General features: G+C 47.6%; 1 protein-coding gene across 1 annotated transcript in view; it reads right to left on the reverse strand.

Moving 5' to 3' along the window:
- The window catches only part of LOC119173513 (uncharacterized), a 273,757-nt gene that overhangs the window by 198,301 nt on the left and 59,102 nt on the right, over positions 1-16,354 (reverse strand). Inside the window, exon 5 of the mRNA XM_037424309.2 lies at positions 636-765. Coding sequence (XP_037280206.1) covers positions 636-765 — 130 coding nt within the window. The remainder of the gene's footprint in view (positions 1-635; positions 766-16,354) is intronic.

Here is a 16,354-nt window from a genome sequence, read left to right on the forward strand (position 1 = left end):
GGGGGCCTTACCATGCGCGCGCAGTGAAACTATACACGCACGCACGGCATCGAAAAGGAAGAGCGAACGACACGGACACAGACACGAATAGCACAGAATACTATTTGGTAAAGTGCCTTCCATATGCAACGCGCCCCCACATATGTGACTGTCAACACGCAAAAATAGTTGTTTTGAAGTGGGGGGGGGGGGGGAGAGGGGAGCAGCTGCATATGCGTCTGCGGTGGCGAAAACAGCGGAAACGGCGGCTCGCAGGCTGCAGGCCCCACTTCCCACCTCGCTCTCACCCGCACAAAGACGAGGGCTCACTCTAGCCTGGTGGGCTTTGTCAATGCCGGAACACCCGCGAAAGATGCATGCTCATACAAAAATGCTAGAATTCGGAACGAAATTCCTTGATTATCCGTGGGGGGAAATTCGTCATATCAAGGTTGTCTCCTGCTCTTACCTTGTTACATAGAGGTCCCAAATCCATGTGCATCTATGGAGCAACGGCAGGGAATAGAAAAACTTCTTTATATCAAGGAATTCATTATAAGCAGATTTAACTGTACTACAATGTGTACGAATCTCAACCGGCATGACATTAGTTTCATTTGCCCTAGAATAACCAGCTATGGCCACTGCCAACCAACCTCAGTGGTGTCATTCTTGCAGCGGGATGTCCCAGCGAAGTAGTTGGGTCGGGGGTTGCCACTCCCAATGGGGCACTGGTTTATGTCCAGCCGCTCAAAATCCAGCTCAAGCACAGCCACTGCCACATACCTGAAAATAGAGACAACAAAATCGGCTCCCGCTTGAGCCACTCAGGCATTACACGGCACCGATTCGCAGGCTTCAGCTGGCACCCTTCCCTGCGTGGCCTCCTATCGTAAGCACTTGGGTTCCCCATGCAACCTTCACGCGTAGCAGCGGAACTACGCGGAGTTAAAAAGCCTTGTGGAATACTTGGAAGGCAAGGCCAATGTTGCAGCATAGTCCAGTCCAATCCAATTATAGCAAGAAAGTGCCACGAAAACTACATTGTTAAAAATGATGATTTCTATAAATGTGCTGCACAAAAAAATAGCGGATGGCAGTCGTAAGAAAACTGTGATACCACATAGGGTCTGCCAACAGACATCCATGTAAAGGACGACAAAGCTGCTGATTTTTCGGACATGCCTGAAAATTAAGATGCTTTCGTGGGAACACCACGAATCCCATAGAGCCAATATATGTTGTTGTCAAAAGTTTGAGCCACAGAAAGTTTTGCAATTCTCATCTTCTAACTCCAATTGCATGTCGCAAAGTGCAAGCGACTGCTGCTTCCACGCCACCTGAAATTTCCAAAGTCAGCTTTGCTGCAGTGCCTCAACGCTATCAGGTGAAGCATACAAAGGGGCACTGGAGGACTTTTTGGATTCAGCAGCTTGAATTTCTCATTTTCATTTTTCCTTTCTAGGATTCCATTACCCTCCAACTGGGTCACCGAACAGCCACAAATCATTTTTACAGCCTAATAGGTGGCTTCCGGTCATTGCTGTAAAGGTGTTATTTCATCACTGAAAACAAAGTCCAGAGTGCAATAGAAGCCAGTCTGGCTTGGAAAATTTCTGAAAAAAAAAAATAATAATGAGCACTGTCTAATTGTTGAAATATAACAGAAATGACGATTTGGGCCTTCTTCACAAAAATCTAAAAATGAAAGTGTTACTTCTGTTTCATTTCAACAATTGGTCGGTGCTCTCTATTTTCCTTCACTATTGAAAACATACTAAACTTGATGGTGTAGCAGCTTCTCATTGTTATAAGCGATGTATTGTTAATACCAGTATCATTACGAGCAGTCTCGACTGTTCATTCTGCTCACAAAAGAACACGCTCATGAGAACTACGTTGGGACTGTCCGCAACACAGGGAACTGCCAGCAAAGAGATCCTAGCCCGAATCGAGTTGCCCTATGTACCAACCGTTTTTGCAGAGTGACATTGAGCTTTCTCCAATGTCAACATTTGGTAATAGGTTGATCGTAGCGGCCACCAGGGCAGAGGTGGCTGATATTAAGTTGAGAGCAGCGTTTAGAGTGGCAAAATTTTTATTTTAGAGCAGAAGAACGGAGATTTGGAGCAACAAGACTGTTCGTTGGTACTTGCTTGATGACATATTTTAGCTGCAAATTAGCAAACACAGACAGGGTTCGTACAGGTTTCCAAAGCAAAAATTATATTCAGAGACTTTCCAAGACCTCTTGCAAGTTTTTCAAGGACTCAAAGCAGCATGCTAAGTGAGAATTTTTCACTATAAGACTTTAAATAAGTGACTAATTTTATTGCACTTACAAAAAATATATGAACATCGCAATTCTAAAAAAAAAAAACTCGTCTTAATAACTTCTCGCACCCTCTCCATCCATAGGGAGAGGGCACGATAACGTGTCAGAAAGTTAAGTGCTGACGGGCTGCAACGCTACGTGTGGTGAGGCCTTAAAAGGGTGGTGCCACAATATCTGTGGCTTGCGAGCTCTTGCTGCAAGCATTAATTAGTGCTCCAACAAATGCAATACATGCACCAAGATTAATTTGTTTTTGCTAAATAATTTATCGCCTCACTGATACGGACAATTTTCAGTTGCTGTTTGTGGGCACCAAATGGGCAGGGACATAGCAGTGTAGCTGACTTAGTCACGTGATCACAAATCTTTGAACACTTCATGCTCAGTATTGTCTGCTCTCACACAAATGTATCACAAAATCATCTGCAAAACGAACGCACCTCTAGCTGCAGTAGCAGCAATGCTTTCCCTATACGTATACGTGGCAGAAGTCGGGAAGTCATTAACTTCACTACAGATCTTGTGTGACGTCACTACGACTTTCGTTGCCCTTCGTACAGAGCCACGTCAGTGGTCAACACGTTCGCAATGGGCCTCGATTAGGAGAATGAACATTTAGGTTCACTTGAGAAGTTGCTTAAAATATATTCTCATTGTTTTCCTGGCCCAACAATTCACGTTGAGTGTCCTTGCATATATAGAGAGAACCCCCACAGTGCTTGCTACAGCCTTGAAATTTGATGGCACCACACCCTTAAGAGCATTGACTTGTGCACAATTGACACTTGCACCACGCTGCTCAACAACCAAGACAGTGGTTAATTTGCACTGATCCTGTGAATACTACACCTGTGCGCCGGTACCAAAATTGCCTGCAGCGGCGCGCCGGTGTTTTCATCTTTGGCAGCGGTGCATGACCGGCACGGGGCTCATCGAATCGGCGGTGGCGCGGTGCAAAAGGAGGGGAGAGGGTTATACTCCAGAGTGAGGAGAAGAAAGGAGAGAGTCATTCCAAATGAGAAAAATGAAAAAAAATTTACCAATACCATAGAAATATGAACTGTCTCCTTGAGTAAAGCTCTGTATTGCTAGATTCTGCTTCGGTTCTGCGCAGCAAGCCGGTGGTGTTCCGTGGCTCTGGAGTATGACGGTGGAAGCCGCCTTTATTTTCCTGTACTGCCCCTTGCCCTTTTTGGTATAAATTTGATAAGGGCCGGGAAAGCTGCCATCGCCAGGATGGAAGCATTGGATATAGAGAAGTGCCTCGCGAGCTTTCCGCTACGAAAGGGAGCCTGCGCTGCCGCCAGGGGAAGGAGTGCATTGGACCCACCAATATCTGTACCTCAAGTTTCTTATAACGTCAATATCGTCCTAGTGATGTTACGAGCAGTTGTGAATACCTTTTGCCTTGACTAGCACACACATAGTACTGAAAAATAAGGTGGAAGGAAAGAGCGCCGGCATGCAGTAACATGTGACCGGGCGCTAAAGTGACAGAGAGTCGCTATAACCGAACGAATTTTGTTCAAAGGACCAGTAACGTCGGATATAGCTGCCCGGTGACAGATGAACAATATTGCAAGATTTCGCTTGAAGTGCTGCACTCAAAATGAGTGTAATGTTCGCACGTCCCCTTTCATGTATTTATCCGACTTTCAGCAAGAAGGTAGCTAGCTCATGCCCAAGCACATCCAATTGCTTTTATGCCACAGTGACCTCAAAGCAATAGTTACCGTGGTGACAAAGCAAATAAAAGAGGGTATGAAGGACAAAATAATTAGAAAGAGTCTTTTACGCGATCAACGTATATTACCAGGGTATAATGCACAATCTGCATACTGCTCAGTTGACTTCAGGAAGGCATCACTTTTTTTTTTTTTTGGAGGTGTGATCGACACTTCCAACCAGGAAAAAGAAAGGACTGACCCAAGGTGAAGTGCGCCTTCTTGGTGATATAACGAAGGACGTTAACAAAGTTTTAAAACTGGGACCCAAGTTCACGTTTGAACCTAATGTTCCACCGGCGGAAAAAGTGGCTTTTTCAAGGAACACTTCCCGGTATGTGCCTGAAGGCGTGCAAATAAGGTGCGTTTTTGATTGTATAGATGTGTGCACTCAAACGTCATTGGCTAGGCGAAGGCTCTCCACTGACAAGTTGGTCGTAGAATTTTTGGAGGGGAATGGGCTTAGGGTTCGTTTGTCGGATAAGGAAGGAATGTTTATGGTCATGAAAAAGGGAGTTCTTAATAAAAAATCTGAGACAGCCGTATTGAAGAATTCAAAAAGAGTGGACGTTATAACAGGGAAGGTGACACAGCAGGCTATTGCTATGCTGCATGATAGGAATCCATACCTGCCAGGTTCGCAGCGCAGGCATTGGAGAGATGCAACCGAGTTGGGGATGGGTCACGGGGGATGAAATTTTTCACACGCTTTTTCTCAAGATTAAATTTTTATGGAGTTATCATGGCACAATAATGGTACAGTTTTTGTAAACCGCCAACAACCTACCTCGCTGTGGTCACCACCACCAAATCTTCGACGTGGCTGAAGCTACCTTTTTCGAGAAGTCCTTCAAGCACTGTCGGGCATAACAATGTTCACCACTGCCACTCCAACACTTTGCCAAAAGAATGTTTTTTTGCACGGAGAAACTGCACGTGGAGTCCATCCTTAGCGCCATGCTAGTCCAAGCTGTCACTCAAAGAACAGCCCAAGCTGTGTCACTCGCAGTTACATTACTGCCCAATTTTTGTTGTGGCAGATTTGGCCCTCTTCAAAAACTCCTCAGAATATACCTGTGAATAACACGGTTCGCGGCTATGACATTTGGCCTGAACTAGTTGCCCAAGTGTCTTGTCTGACACGAAAGTGCGGCACTCTGTTCGAGTCTTCCTCACAATGCTGAACTGCCGCTCGCATTCAGCATTGATGTGCCGTACTGAAAGGATTCCCAGCATTACTTGAGCAATGCGATTGAATTTCATAAGCCCATCTTCGCCTTTCAGCAGCGAGATTTTTCTCCACTGCACATCGGCCTGTTCCTCTTCCAGTATCTTTGTAGGAATCTTGAAAGACTGCAAACGGCAAGCCGGTGTGCCAGCGGTGTCAGTGCTATCACTCAGCGACATCAGCGTGGAAAATACAGCAGAATCCGACGCTAGCGCCACCACAGCTGCCTTGCGCCTCATAGCTCACAGAGCGGCGGCGCTGCATTCACATGCTCGGAGAAGTACTGGCCAGCTCGCTCGCTTTTGCGACGGCTCTGCTTGGTCGACTAGGCACATTCGAGCTCTTCAACGATGGCGATGACAATCAGCACTCCGCGCATGTGCATTCGTGCTAGGTTGCCAAACTAGAGCCCGCTTTGAGACAAACACGCGGGCACTTCCGGGAGATATCTACCTCGGTCGTACAATCGTACAAAGCGGTCGAAATTCAGGAGTCTCCCGGGCGAATCGGGGGACCTGGCAGGTATGGGAATCTGTCCGGTCTGGTCAATAGAGTAAAAAAAGGCAAAAGAATTAAACTTGCAGGTTTTTTTTTTCTCAGTGAAAACCCATAAACTTAATTCCCTGTTAAGAGCCATTACACATCAGAAAAAGAAACTTGGCTGTCTGAGATGTCGACTTTCTTGCAGATGCACCTGGAAGCCCTCAATGTAGTCTACCCTTTTGTAGCAAAGAATTCTGAAGGTGTAGTAGATTTTCTCAAAACTAATAACCCGGGTTCTTGCACCGCTTTCAGCAGCGACATTGAGGACATGTTTTACTTCTTACGGCATGTTGAACTTCTCCAGAGTATTAAAGCATGTGTGGTTGAGTACAATAATGAAGTTAAGTTCGTTAACATTGTGCCGTTTCCTTGAAAAGCTTTCTGGAATTGCTGACGTTTTACTTGCGGTCAATGTGTGGGGAGTGGAAAGGGCTTTTATGTCCAGAAATTTGGTGTTTGCATAGGATCTAGGGTAGCACCAAACTTAAGTAATATTTTCCTGGAACAAGTCGACAGGTTCGTTGCCGATAAAGTCATCAATGTGTCTTGCCACATTTTTCGGTACGTTGAGGATTTCTTTATTATAATTAAAAACGACAGTCAGCATAGCATGAGAGTTTACATATTAAACATTTTTAAGGATTCTGGCCAAGGGCTAAGGTTCACCTACAACTGCCTGATAAAGGAGAGCTTCAGTTTCTAGATATTAGACTGCGGTTTCACGAGGAACATTTGTGTTTGCGGTACAAGCCCCGATCCGTAAAGGGTATCTTGCCATTCACCTGAGGCCATTCTAAGATAGTTAAGTGCGGCATTATTTATGCTGCGCTGCGGGTCGCACTCCTGGAAATGTGCATCCATGCGTTGAAAGAAAGTTTCATGAGCCAGGTTGAGAGGCTGAAGTTGGCAGACTACCCTGATACGGAAATCTTGCGGAGTTGTCAAAAGCTAATCAAATGGGTCAAAGGCGTAAGTGATCTGCAGTCAAATGCAGCTCAGATAGCTAGGGCCATTCCTTAGCTTTCCTTCCACTGTGGGGTGCCCCTCCCAACTGCACGTTGCCAATGGGCGCTTCGCTCTCGGCGAAAACTAGAGCAATAATAAAAAAAAAAAAAGTGGTGGTTACCTGGGGTGTTTTAGTGCAGTGTGGCGCAATTTCGACAAATATTGCGCTTTTGGTGCAGCTCGGCACAGAAATTCGAAATTGTATCAATATGGCACAATTGGCGCAGCTGTTGCACCCCTGATACAATAATACTTAGAAGGGAATGTGGCGCTAGTGTCTACTGGAATTCTTTCAGCAGCACTTCTACCCTTGTGGGAACTATGGGAAATACAGGCCTCGGATCAGCTTCGGATAGATTGTATTCTTGAGATTCGAGACCCTTGTTTGCCGAGTCTAAAACAAAGCGATATGAAGTCATATTTAAATTACACTTGCCTCATTCTATTGTATGTAAATTTTATTGCAAAAATCTTTTGTGGCTATGGAGTAGAAGCGAAACCTGGAAAAAATATAGCCACCAGGGTATTTGCCCCGTTCCAAATTTGGCATCAAGATATAATGAATTATTTTTCACAACATTTGAAAACAAACATTCTTGATTTGCCCTCGAAAGTACACATTATCTATTTATGGAAATAACAATAAAGTATTAGGTGAGAAACACTTAACATTTTGATCAGCTGCGGTGCCAAGTGCATCTGTCTATGTGGTCTGCCACCAATGCACCTCTCGTTTTATTGTGAAGGAGAGTTAGAGGAGCATGATGGTGTGCCTACTTAGCTTCGTTGTCGTTATGCAGTCGATTTAAACGAGCTTTAGCAGGACGCCCTTACAAAGAAACGTGAATTCGATGTAATAGTCTGCACTGGTACAAGAAACTACATCTATGTGCAGCGATGAGTGAGTGAATAACGCTTCGGGTCTTGAAAAAAATTTTCTTACTATTTGTCTGGATTGAATGTAACTTATTATGCTTATTCATATTCAATTTCTTCTGCAGATTCCAAATCTCTAGGTAAATTTTCTATAGCTGCATCAGAACAAAATATACTAAATTTTAATAAAACACAATTACAGTCGAATCTCGATAATTCGAACTCGAAGGGGCCCGAAAATTTGTTCGAATTAGAAGAAGTTCGAATTAGAAGAACTTCGAATTAATGAAAGCTAAGTAAACAAAGGGCTCCCCATGCAGTGGTGCATGTGCATTGAGCTAACACACGAGGAGGAAGCTTCAGAAGACTTGCATTTATTCACAAATCACAGGACATCCGTCATTAGTTGAAGTAATCGGTGATGCGCGTCTGCACACGTTTGCCTTGCAGCGAGTCGATCGATTTCGCACACAGCTTGCGAAGCATTTTTACTTCGGCTTCAGCATTCTCCTGGCAAAAGAAGTTGCGCGCGGAAATGTCCAGCGCCGACACTTTCTACAGACGACGACAACGACTGCGCAGCCGAGCCTCACCGCTACACAGCCGCAGCATGGCCAGCACGTGACAAGGAAAGAGGAGCGTCCCCATGCGGAGAGAAGCAGATCGGCATTTGAGATAAACCAGCAATGCACGGCAGCCTTTCTGTTTTTTTTTTTTTTTCTCTTCGCGTGCATCGTTACGTGGCAGGGACGAGAAAGGGGAAGCGTGGCACAGGCGCGTGAGAGGGAGCCACACTCCGTGACGGCTTCTTTTTCTCTCTCTCTCTCTTTGCGCACGGCGTTGGAAGGAGAAGGGTCTTTACGTGGCAGGGGCGGAAAAGGGAGAAGCGTGGCAAAGGAGTGTCACAGATCGGAATTTGAGAGAGAGCAAAAATTCCACCGCAGCCTCTCCTTTCCTTTTCTTCTCATTTTTCATGCAGCGTTGAGGCGTCGGAGGTGCCGCCGCGGGATTGGGCAAGTGCTGAAAGCATTTTCCGAGCGCGGTATGTTCGAATTAACCGCCGCAAGTGCTTGCGCGTACGTGAAGAGTTGCAAAAGGCTGGTGTAACACCTCATCCTACGGTTAGCTCTATTGCAACTATGATCAAGGATGAGCTGCACCAGGCCCTCCGGGACACCTTGCCTCCTGATACAGCTGCGTCAGCTCCTGCTGAATACCACCGTGGGACAACCTACGCGGAAGCCTTGAAATGCCCTGCTGCATCGCCGCCATTGTTCGTTCATCCTGTCCCTGCAGTTTTACTCGAGTCAGCGCAGCACATACCAAACTACAAAGGCACGTACACGCCACCGCCCCTGCCCTTTGTCCGTGGTGCTTCTGTCACCCATCGTTCGGTGCAACCGGTCCAGTACATCGTCGATCGGCACTCGTCCCCTTGGAAGTCTGATGTCTGGCGCACACCCGATCACCGGCCTCTATGCTTTCACTGCGAAGAAGCTGATCACTTGTACCGTCAGTGCCCTTACCACCATCTTGGGCTTCGCCGCTTCTGATTGTAACGGGGGTGCGTACTCAGCGCCACCCCCGTTACAATCAGACAGAGACCACGCGAAATCCAAAACTACCTCTCCCAGCAGCATGCACCACCGTCTGCCGGGCGCCAGTCGCGCTCGCCATCATCGAGGCAATTTTCATCAACGCCCCAGCGGCATTCTACCGCACGATCTCTCAGCCCCCACCGGGAAAACTAGCCGAAGCGACCTCTGGGGGCGGGGTTGCTGAACGTCGAAGCGCTAAAGACCTCCTATTGACGCAGAACTGTACAGAAACTGGTCCGACATCACCTGCTGCTGCAAAGGATAGCCGGCTTTCACTCGACATAGCAGTAACAATTTATGGTTGTGTGGTTAATGCGTTAGTGAACACCGGCGCAGACTATTCCATACTGAGCGGGAAACTGACAATGCAGCTGAAGAAAGTAATCACGCCGTGGCATAACTTGGAGATTCGGACAGCTGGTGGCCATGTCGTTACTCCACTGGGCGCCTGCACAACTAGAGTACAGATTCAAGCGTACACATTCATAGCAAGCTGCCTTGTTCTACGTGAATGCTCCCGTGACGTCATTCTGGGAGTTGATTTTCTACAGGAAAATGGAGCTATCATTGATCTGCAAGAGCGCCGCGTCACGTTCTCAGCCCAGCGAGCAATCAACGTGCAGGATGACGGAATGCGTGTCGACGTACTCCGTATTTCTGAACAGAGCGCGACGCTTCCTCCCCGAGCCAGTGTTCTAGTCGACGTAACATGCTGTGGTTTGAGCGATGGCGATGTGGTGGCCGAGACAAATTTAGAACACCTCCTGCAGCAAGGCATATTTGTAGCGAAAAGTGTAATACACGTTCGTGACGGCCGATCTGAATTCCTCGTTACCAACTTTAGCAACGAGCATCGACACCTTTTCCGTGGCACTTCGATAGCGTTTGCCCACGAAGTACAAACGTAACCAACTGTCTTACGTCAGAAATAGTGGATAACGCAGACACATCAATGAGCAACATTGACATCAATCCTGCTCTGTCCACCGATAACCAGACTGCGCTGCGAGCGCTCTTGTTCGAGTACAGGTCTTGCTTCGCAAGTTGCTCAAAGATCGTCCATCACTCAACAAAGGATCATCACAACGAGGACGCACGCCCAATACACCAGCACCCCTACCGCGTGTTGGCTAAAGAACGTGAAGCGATACGTATGCAAGTTCGCGAGATGCTTGACGATGGCGTTATCGAACCATCCAACAGCCCGTGGTCATCTCCAGTCGTGCTTGTCAAAAAGAAAGACGGGTCGCTACGCTTCTGTGTCGATTACCGAAAGCTTAACAACGTGACCAAAAAGGATGTGTACCCGCTACCGCGTATAGACGATTCGCTGGATAGACTTTGTCGTGCCCATTATTTCACTTCTCTCGATCTCAAAAGCGGGTACTGGCGAATCGAGGTAGATCAGCGAGACCGCGAAAAGACAGCCTTCGTGACTCCAGACGGCCTATACCAATTTCGAGTACTCCCTTTCGGCTTGTGTTCAGCGCCGGCAACTTTCCAGCGAATGATGGACACTGTCCTCACAGGGCTCAAGTGGCAGACTTGTCTTGTCTACCTTGATGATGTGGTGGTCTTTTCTGCCACGTTCGAGCAGCACCTTTCAGCGCCTGCGCAGCGTGCTGGAGGCTATCCGATCGGCGGACCTCACTCTAAAGCCACAGAAGTGCCACTTCGGCTATGAAGAACTAAAATTTCTTGGACATGTAGTTAGTGCCGAAGGAGTCCGGCCCGATCCAGACAAGCTTGCCGCTGTTGCCGAATTACCAGCTTCTGTCGATAAGAAAGCCGTCCGGCGCTTCCTTGGTTTGTGCGCCTACTATCGCCGGTTCATTCATGGCTTTTCACACATAGCAGAACCTCTGACTCGTCTCACAAGGGACGACACGCCATTTGTCTGGGAAAACGAGCAACAAGCAGCTTTTGATGAACTGCGACAGCGCATGCAATCAGCACTTGTTCTCGCTCATTTCGACGATGATGCTGACACGGAGGTCCATACTGACGCTAGTAACGTTGGGCTTGGTGCAGTGCTCGTTCAGCGTCAAGAGGACATCGAAAGGGTGATAGCCTACGCCAGCCGCTCTCTATCCCGTGCCGAGGCGAATTATTGCACTACGGGAAAAGAGTGCCTCGCAGTCGTGTGGGCAATCACCAAGTTTCGCCCGTACCTTTATGGTCGTCCCTTCAAGATATTGACGGACCACCACGCCCTCTGCTGGTTGGCAAGCCTGCGCGACCCTTCAGGACGGCTAGCACGGTGGAGCTTGCAGCTGCAGGAATTTGACGTCACCATCGTCCATAAGTCCGGCCGTAAGCATGAAGACGCTGACACACTGTCACGCGCACCCCTTCATGTCGTTAGTCAGGAAGCAGAGAAAGACGAAGGCTTCCTGGGCGCCATTAGCTCATCAGACTTGAGTAAACGGCAGCGGAATGACGCAGAGATTCGTCCGATCATCGATCATTTAGAGGGCCAGGGCACAATCATACCACGTCATTTATTCCGCTCGTTGCCGTCGTTCTGCCTTCGAGATGGTGTGCTGTACAAGAAGAACGCTCGTTCGAACAACCGTGCCTACCTCCTGGTGGTTCCTCGAGACATGCGAGACGACATCCTCTTCGCTTGCTATGACGAACCCACATCCGGTCATCTGGGCTACTCACGGACACTTGCCAGAGTGAGCGAGAGGTACTATTGGCCAGGACTCTCGGCAAGCGTCAAGAAGTACGTCAAGAGCTGTCGGGAATGTCAGCGCTGAAAGCAACCATCTGTTAAGCCAGCTGGTTTGTTTCAGCCCATTGAAGCCTCTTGCACGCCATTCGACCAAGTCGGCATGGACATTCTCGGGTCATTTCCCCTGTCTGCGGACAGCAACAAATGGGTGATCGTCGCGACCGACTACTTGACTCGCTACGCTGATACGCAGGCGATCCCACGAGCCACGGCTTCTGAGGTAGCACAATTTTTCATGCGCCACATCGTGTTACGACACGGTGCTCCTTCCAGTATAATAACGGACAGCGGGACGGCATTCACGGCGCAGCTTATGGACGAGGTTTTCAAACTGAGCAACACCAGACACCGAAAGACAACTGCGTACCACCCGCAAACCAACGGACTTACCGAGCGACTGAATAAGGCCATCGCAGACATGATCTCAATGTACATCGACGTACAGCACAAAACATGGGACCGGATCTTACCTTACGTGACCTTCGCGTATAATACCGCCGTGCAAGAGACCACGCAATTCACGCCATTTCGGCTTCTCTACGGCCGCGAAGTGCAGACCATGCTGGACTCTATGCTACTGTGTCAAGACGAAGACGAGTTGGCAACTGACACCGATGAATTCGCAGAGCTGCTGAGGAAGCCCGGCAGCTCGCGCGACTACACATCGGCCAGAAACAGCCGGCAGACGCACGGCGCTATAACATCCGCCACAGTGAAGTATTTTACAACCCCGGAGACCGAGTTTGGGTGTGGACGCCCGTCCGCCGCCGTGGCCTTAGTGAAAAGTTACTGAGCCGGTACTTTGGCCCATATAAAGTGTTACGTCGCGTCAGTGACGTGAACTACGAAGTGGTTCCGGACTCAACATCGCAGGCACGGAGTAGGACACGACCGAGGTCGGATGTCGTTCATGTGTTGCGCATGAAACTATTTATTGCGCGTTGTTCATAACTTTTTCTTTGCCGTACACTGTTCTTTGTGTTATTTATTTATTTTTGTGAACTTGCTTCTTCGTTCACTGATTTTTCCTATATTGGCACGCTCGTTAATTTCTACATTTACTTTATCCGAATTTCCAATTTCTTTTTTTTTCCACGTGCCTATGTCGTAACATCGTGATGGTGCTATGTACTTTTCTTTCCCCCTTTTGGGACTTTTTTTTCTTTTCGAAAGGCGGGATAATGCCACCCACACGTGGGTCGATTGCAAGAGCGGCTCTACCATCTGGAGGAAAGAAAGAAGATTGCGTGCCTCTTCTCGGCTCGAGAGCCAGCCACGACTGACGCATCGTCCTAGAGCTAGCTACCCGGTCGTTCAATAAATCCCCCAGTATTTGTGACTCATCGTGACAATATTCATAATGGAGCACTTCAGAGAAGAAAGTACCTCAGACACTAATATTAAATGGATACTGACCTAGAACAAAGGACCTTTTAAGATTGAAAAAGGCTTTGGAAAATTTCCCATTGTTCTTTTCACAATCTCAGGTTTATTAATTGGGGAGAAAATATAGGTAAAACGTGTATTTCTGAATTTCGCACTGAAATTACTGCACGTAATATCAAGAATTTCAATGTGTTTTTTCTTTTACCTCAGACACATTCGCTCAAAGTATTTTTTTTAGACTTAGTACGTTAGGTTTAAAGCCATCTCAGAAGTCAGTTTGCTTTGTTTTTAGTATTTAGGACCTATGCAGAACCTATAGAAAAACGTCAAAATTTATAAACTCACGGCAATTGACGCAACTAAGTGAAGCCAGCTGAATTTTCTTTTTGCACGTTTTCTTGCTTACCGAGAGAGTTCTCGTGGCAAGCATAGTGACTGGAATTATGGAAGCGTAATTTACTAATGTCAAATCACATTAATTCGAACACGCCTAATTCAAATTCCAGTTAATTAGAACTGACGCTGTGGTCCTGTCAAAGCTATGTGTACTCAAATGGGCAAAAACGCCCTGTAATTCGAACACGCAAGCACTTGTGGCAGTTAATTCGAACATACCGTGCTTAGAAATTGCTCACAGCACCACGTCCAATCCCACGGCAGCCTCCCTCGACACCTCAACGCTGCACGCCAAGAAGAAAAAGAAAGCCTGGGGCGAATGTTTGCTCTCTTTCCACTGCCAATCTGGGACACGCCTATGCCACGCTTCTCCCTTTCTGTCCCTGCCACGTAGAGGCCCTTCTCCTTTCAACGCCGTGCGCGGAAATTTATAAAGTGGTGGTAGTGGCGGTAAAGAATGGGGGCTTTGGATGGTGGTAGTAGTGGTTAGAAGAAAAAAAAGGAAAAAAGGCGCCTAATTTCTACAGCCCGGTAGTAAGCACGGCCCAGCGCCTTCACGGATGTTTGCTCTCTCTCAAATGCCAATCTGCAATGCGCCCGTGCCACACCTCCCCCTTTCCCGTCCCTGACACGTAGCAACCCTTCTGTCAACGCGGCGCCCGGAGAGAGCATAAAAAAAAAAAAAAAAGGTGCCGAGGAGTGTTGGTTATCTCTCTAATGCCGATCTGCTTCTCTACACATGGAGACGCTTCTCCTTTCTCGTCACGTGCTGGCCACGCTGCCGCTGCAGCGCAAAAGGTAGCAGCCGAGACGCAGCCGTTGTCGTCTTAACATCTAGTATCGGCCTCCCAACCTCGGCCAGGGGGCGCTGCGCCGCATGCGTTTCGCCGCCTTTCTAGCAAGAGCCGGTGACTCGATAATCCGCTCCCACCTTCTGCCTCCGCTATCTCAGCAGGTTCACGTGCAGTTATCTGGTCGCCCTCTATATGCAGCGTCACCTGCGACTTGCTCTGAAGGTTTAAAAAGATTGTAAAAACGTTTTCACAGTGAATGCTGTGTGAGCTGAGAGCGATTCATTGACAACCTTTGCGGCACCAAGCAAGTCAAACACTACGTCTTTGAGCTAGTGCTATGTGAATTTCGATAGTGAATAGCTGCCTTTATACAACACTAAATGTGGGTGGACCGCATGAATTTTCTAAGTATGTTACAGGTAAAATGCGCATTTGCTGCGGCCTTCGTGTCTTCTCGGAGCTGTCAGCAAACTACCACCACACAGTGCCATTTTTTGGGCGTGTTGGTAAAGGGAGCTTGACGACATATTGAGCGCTAAGAGACAGGGACAGGAGAGAGTGGACACCACAATGCGCTAACTTCAACAATCTTTATTTTCAGGAAACGTGAACCTATAAATCCGTGTACAGTGGCGCCACCAGTCTAACCACTAGCCCAGCAGAAAAGCCCTTTCTCGATCTAACAAGTCAACTGACGGTGCACTTACACATGCGTCACCTTTGCGAAAGATAGCATGGGCCTCAATTATCTCTCGCACGTCTTTATCTTTATGCTTCGCCAGAACACTGCAGGATGCGTACAAGGGTGTGCAACCACATTCCACGCAATGTACTGACAAATGGCCATAATTATTCTTGTTTTTAACATTGAGCTTATGTTCACGAAGACGGTCATTAAGGCATCTACCCGTCTGACCTATACATATACCACCACAAGTCAGAGGAAGCCCATAAACTACCCCTTCAACACACGCCACAAAATGATCGCGATGCTTCTTGGAGCAACCGACAGCAGGCTTGCGGTGCGGGTCCGTCAAGCGACTTATCCTGCCAAGCTTTTGTGGTGCTGAGAATACTACTTTAATGCCCACTCGACTAGCTACTTTCTTCAGGTTATGAGCAGTTTTGTGCAGGTACGGCACTACTGCAACTCTGCTCCTACTCACTGCCGGTTGGATGTCTGCTTCCCGAGGGCGACTGTCCAACCGGCATTTTTTAAGCAAACCCTCGACAACAGACACCTGTATCGACTCTGGGAAACCTGCTGCGGATAACCTCTCCGACTGACTCATGACACTTTTCTGAATTTTATGATGGCAAGATTTCCGCAATGCGTTCCCAAAACACAGATTGGCAATGCTTCTTTTTACTAGCTTCGAGTGAGCAGATTGGTATGGCAATAGGGGCTTATTAGCTCTGGGCTTGTATTCCCAACACGTGTGCTGCTGCTTGAATTCCAATTCAATGTCTAAAAACCGCAGCACGCTATCGGTTGGCTCTTCTACTGTAATAACGAGTGGGCTAAGGCAAGCAGAAAAAACAGCTTCGAGTTGACTTACTGCTACGTTTTCTTCACGCTCGAACAAGACAAGGTAATCGTCCACGTATCTCACAACTTTTGCCACCCTGTGCTGTGACAAGACATGTGCCAGATTTCTATCATGGTGGGCCAAAAAAATGTCACTCAGTACCGGCGCCAAACAGGAGCCGATACAGATGCCCTGCTTCTGAAGGAAAGTTTTTCCATTCCACG

This window comes from Rhipicephalus microplus, chromosome 5 (assembly GCF_043290135.1).
Source record: "Rhipicephalus microplus isolate Deutch F79 chromosome 5, USDA_Rmic, whole genome shotgun sequence".
Classification (NCBI taxonomy): Eukaryota; Metazoa; Arthropoda; class Arachnida; order Ixodida; family Ixodidae; genus Rhipicephalus; species Rhipicephalus microplus.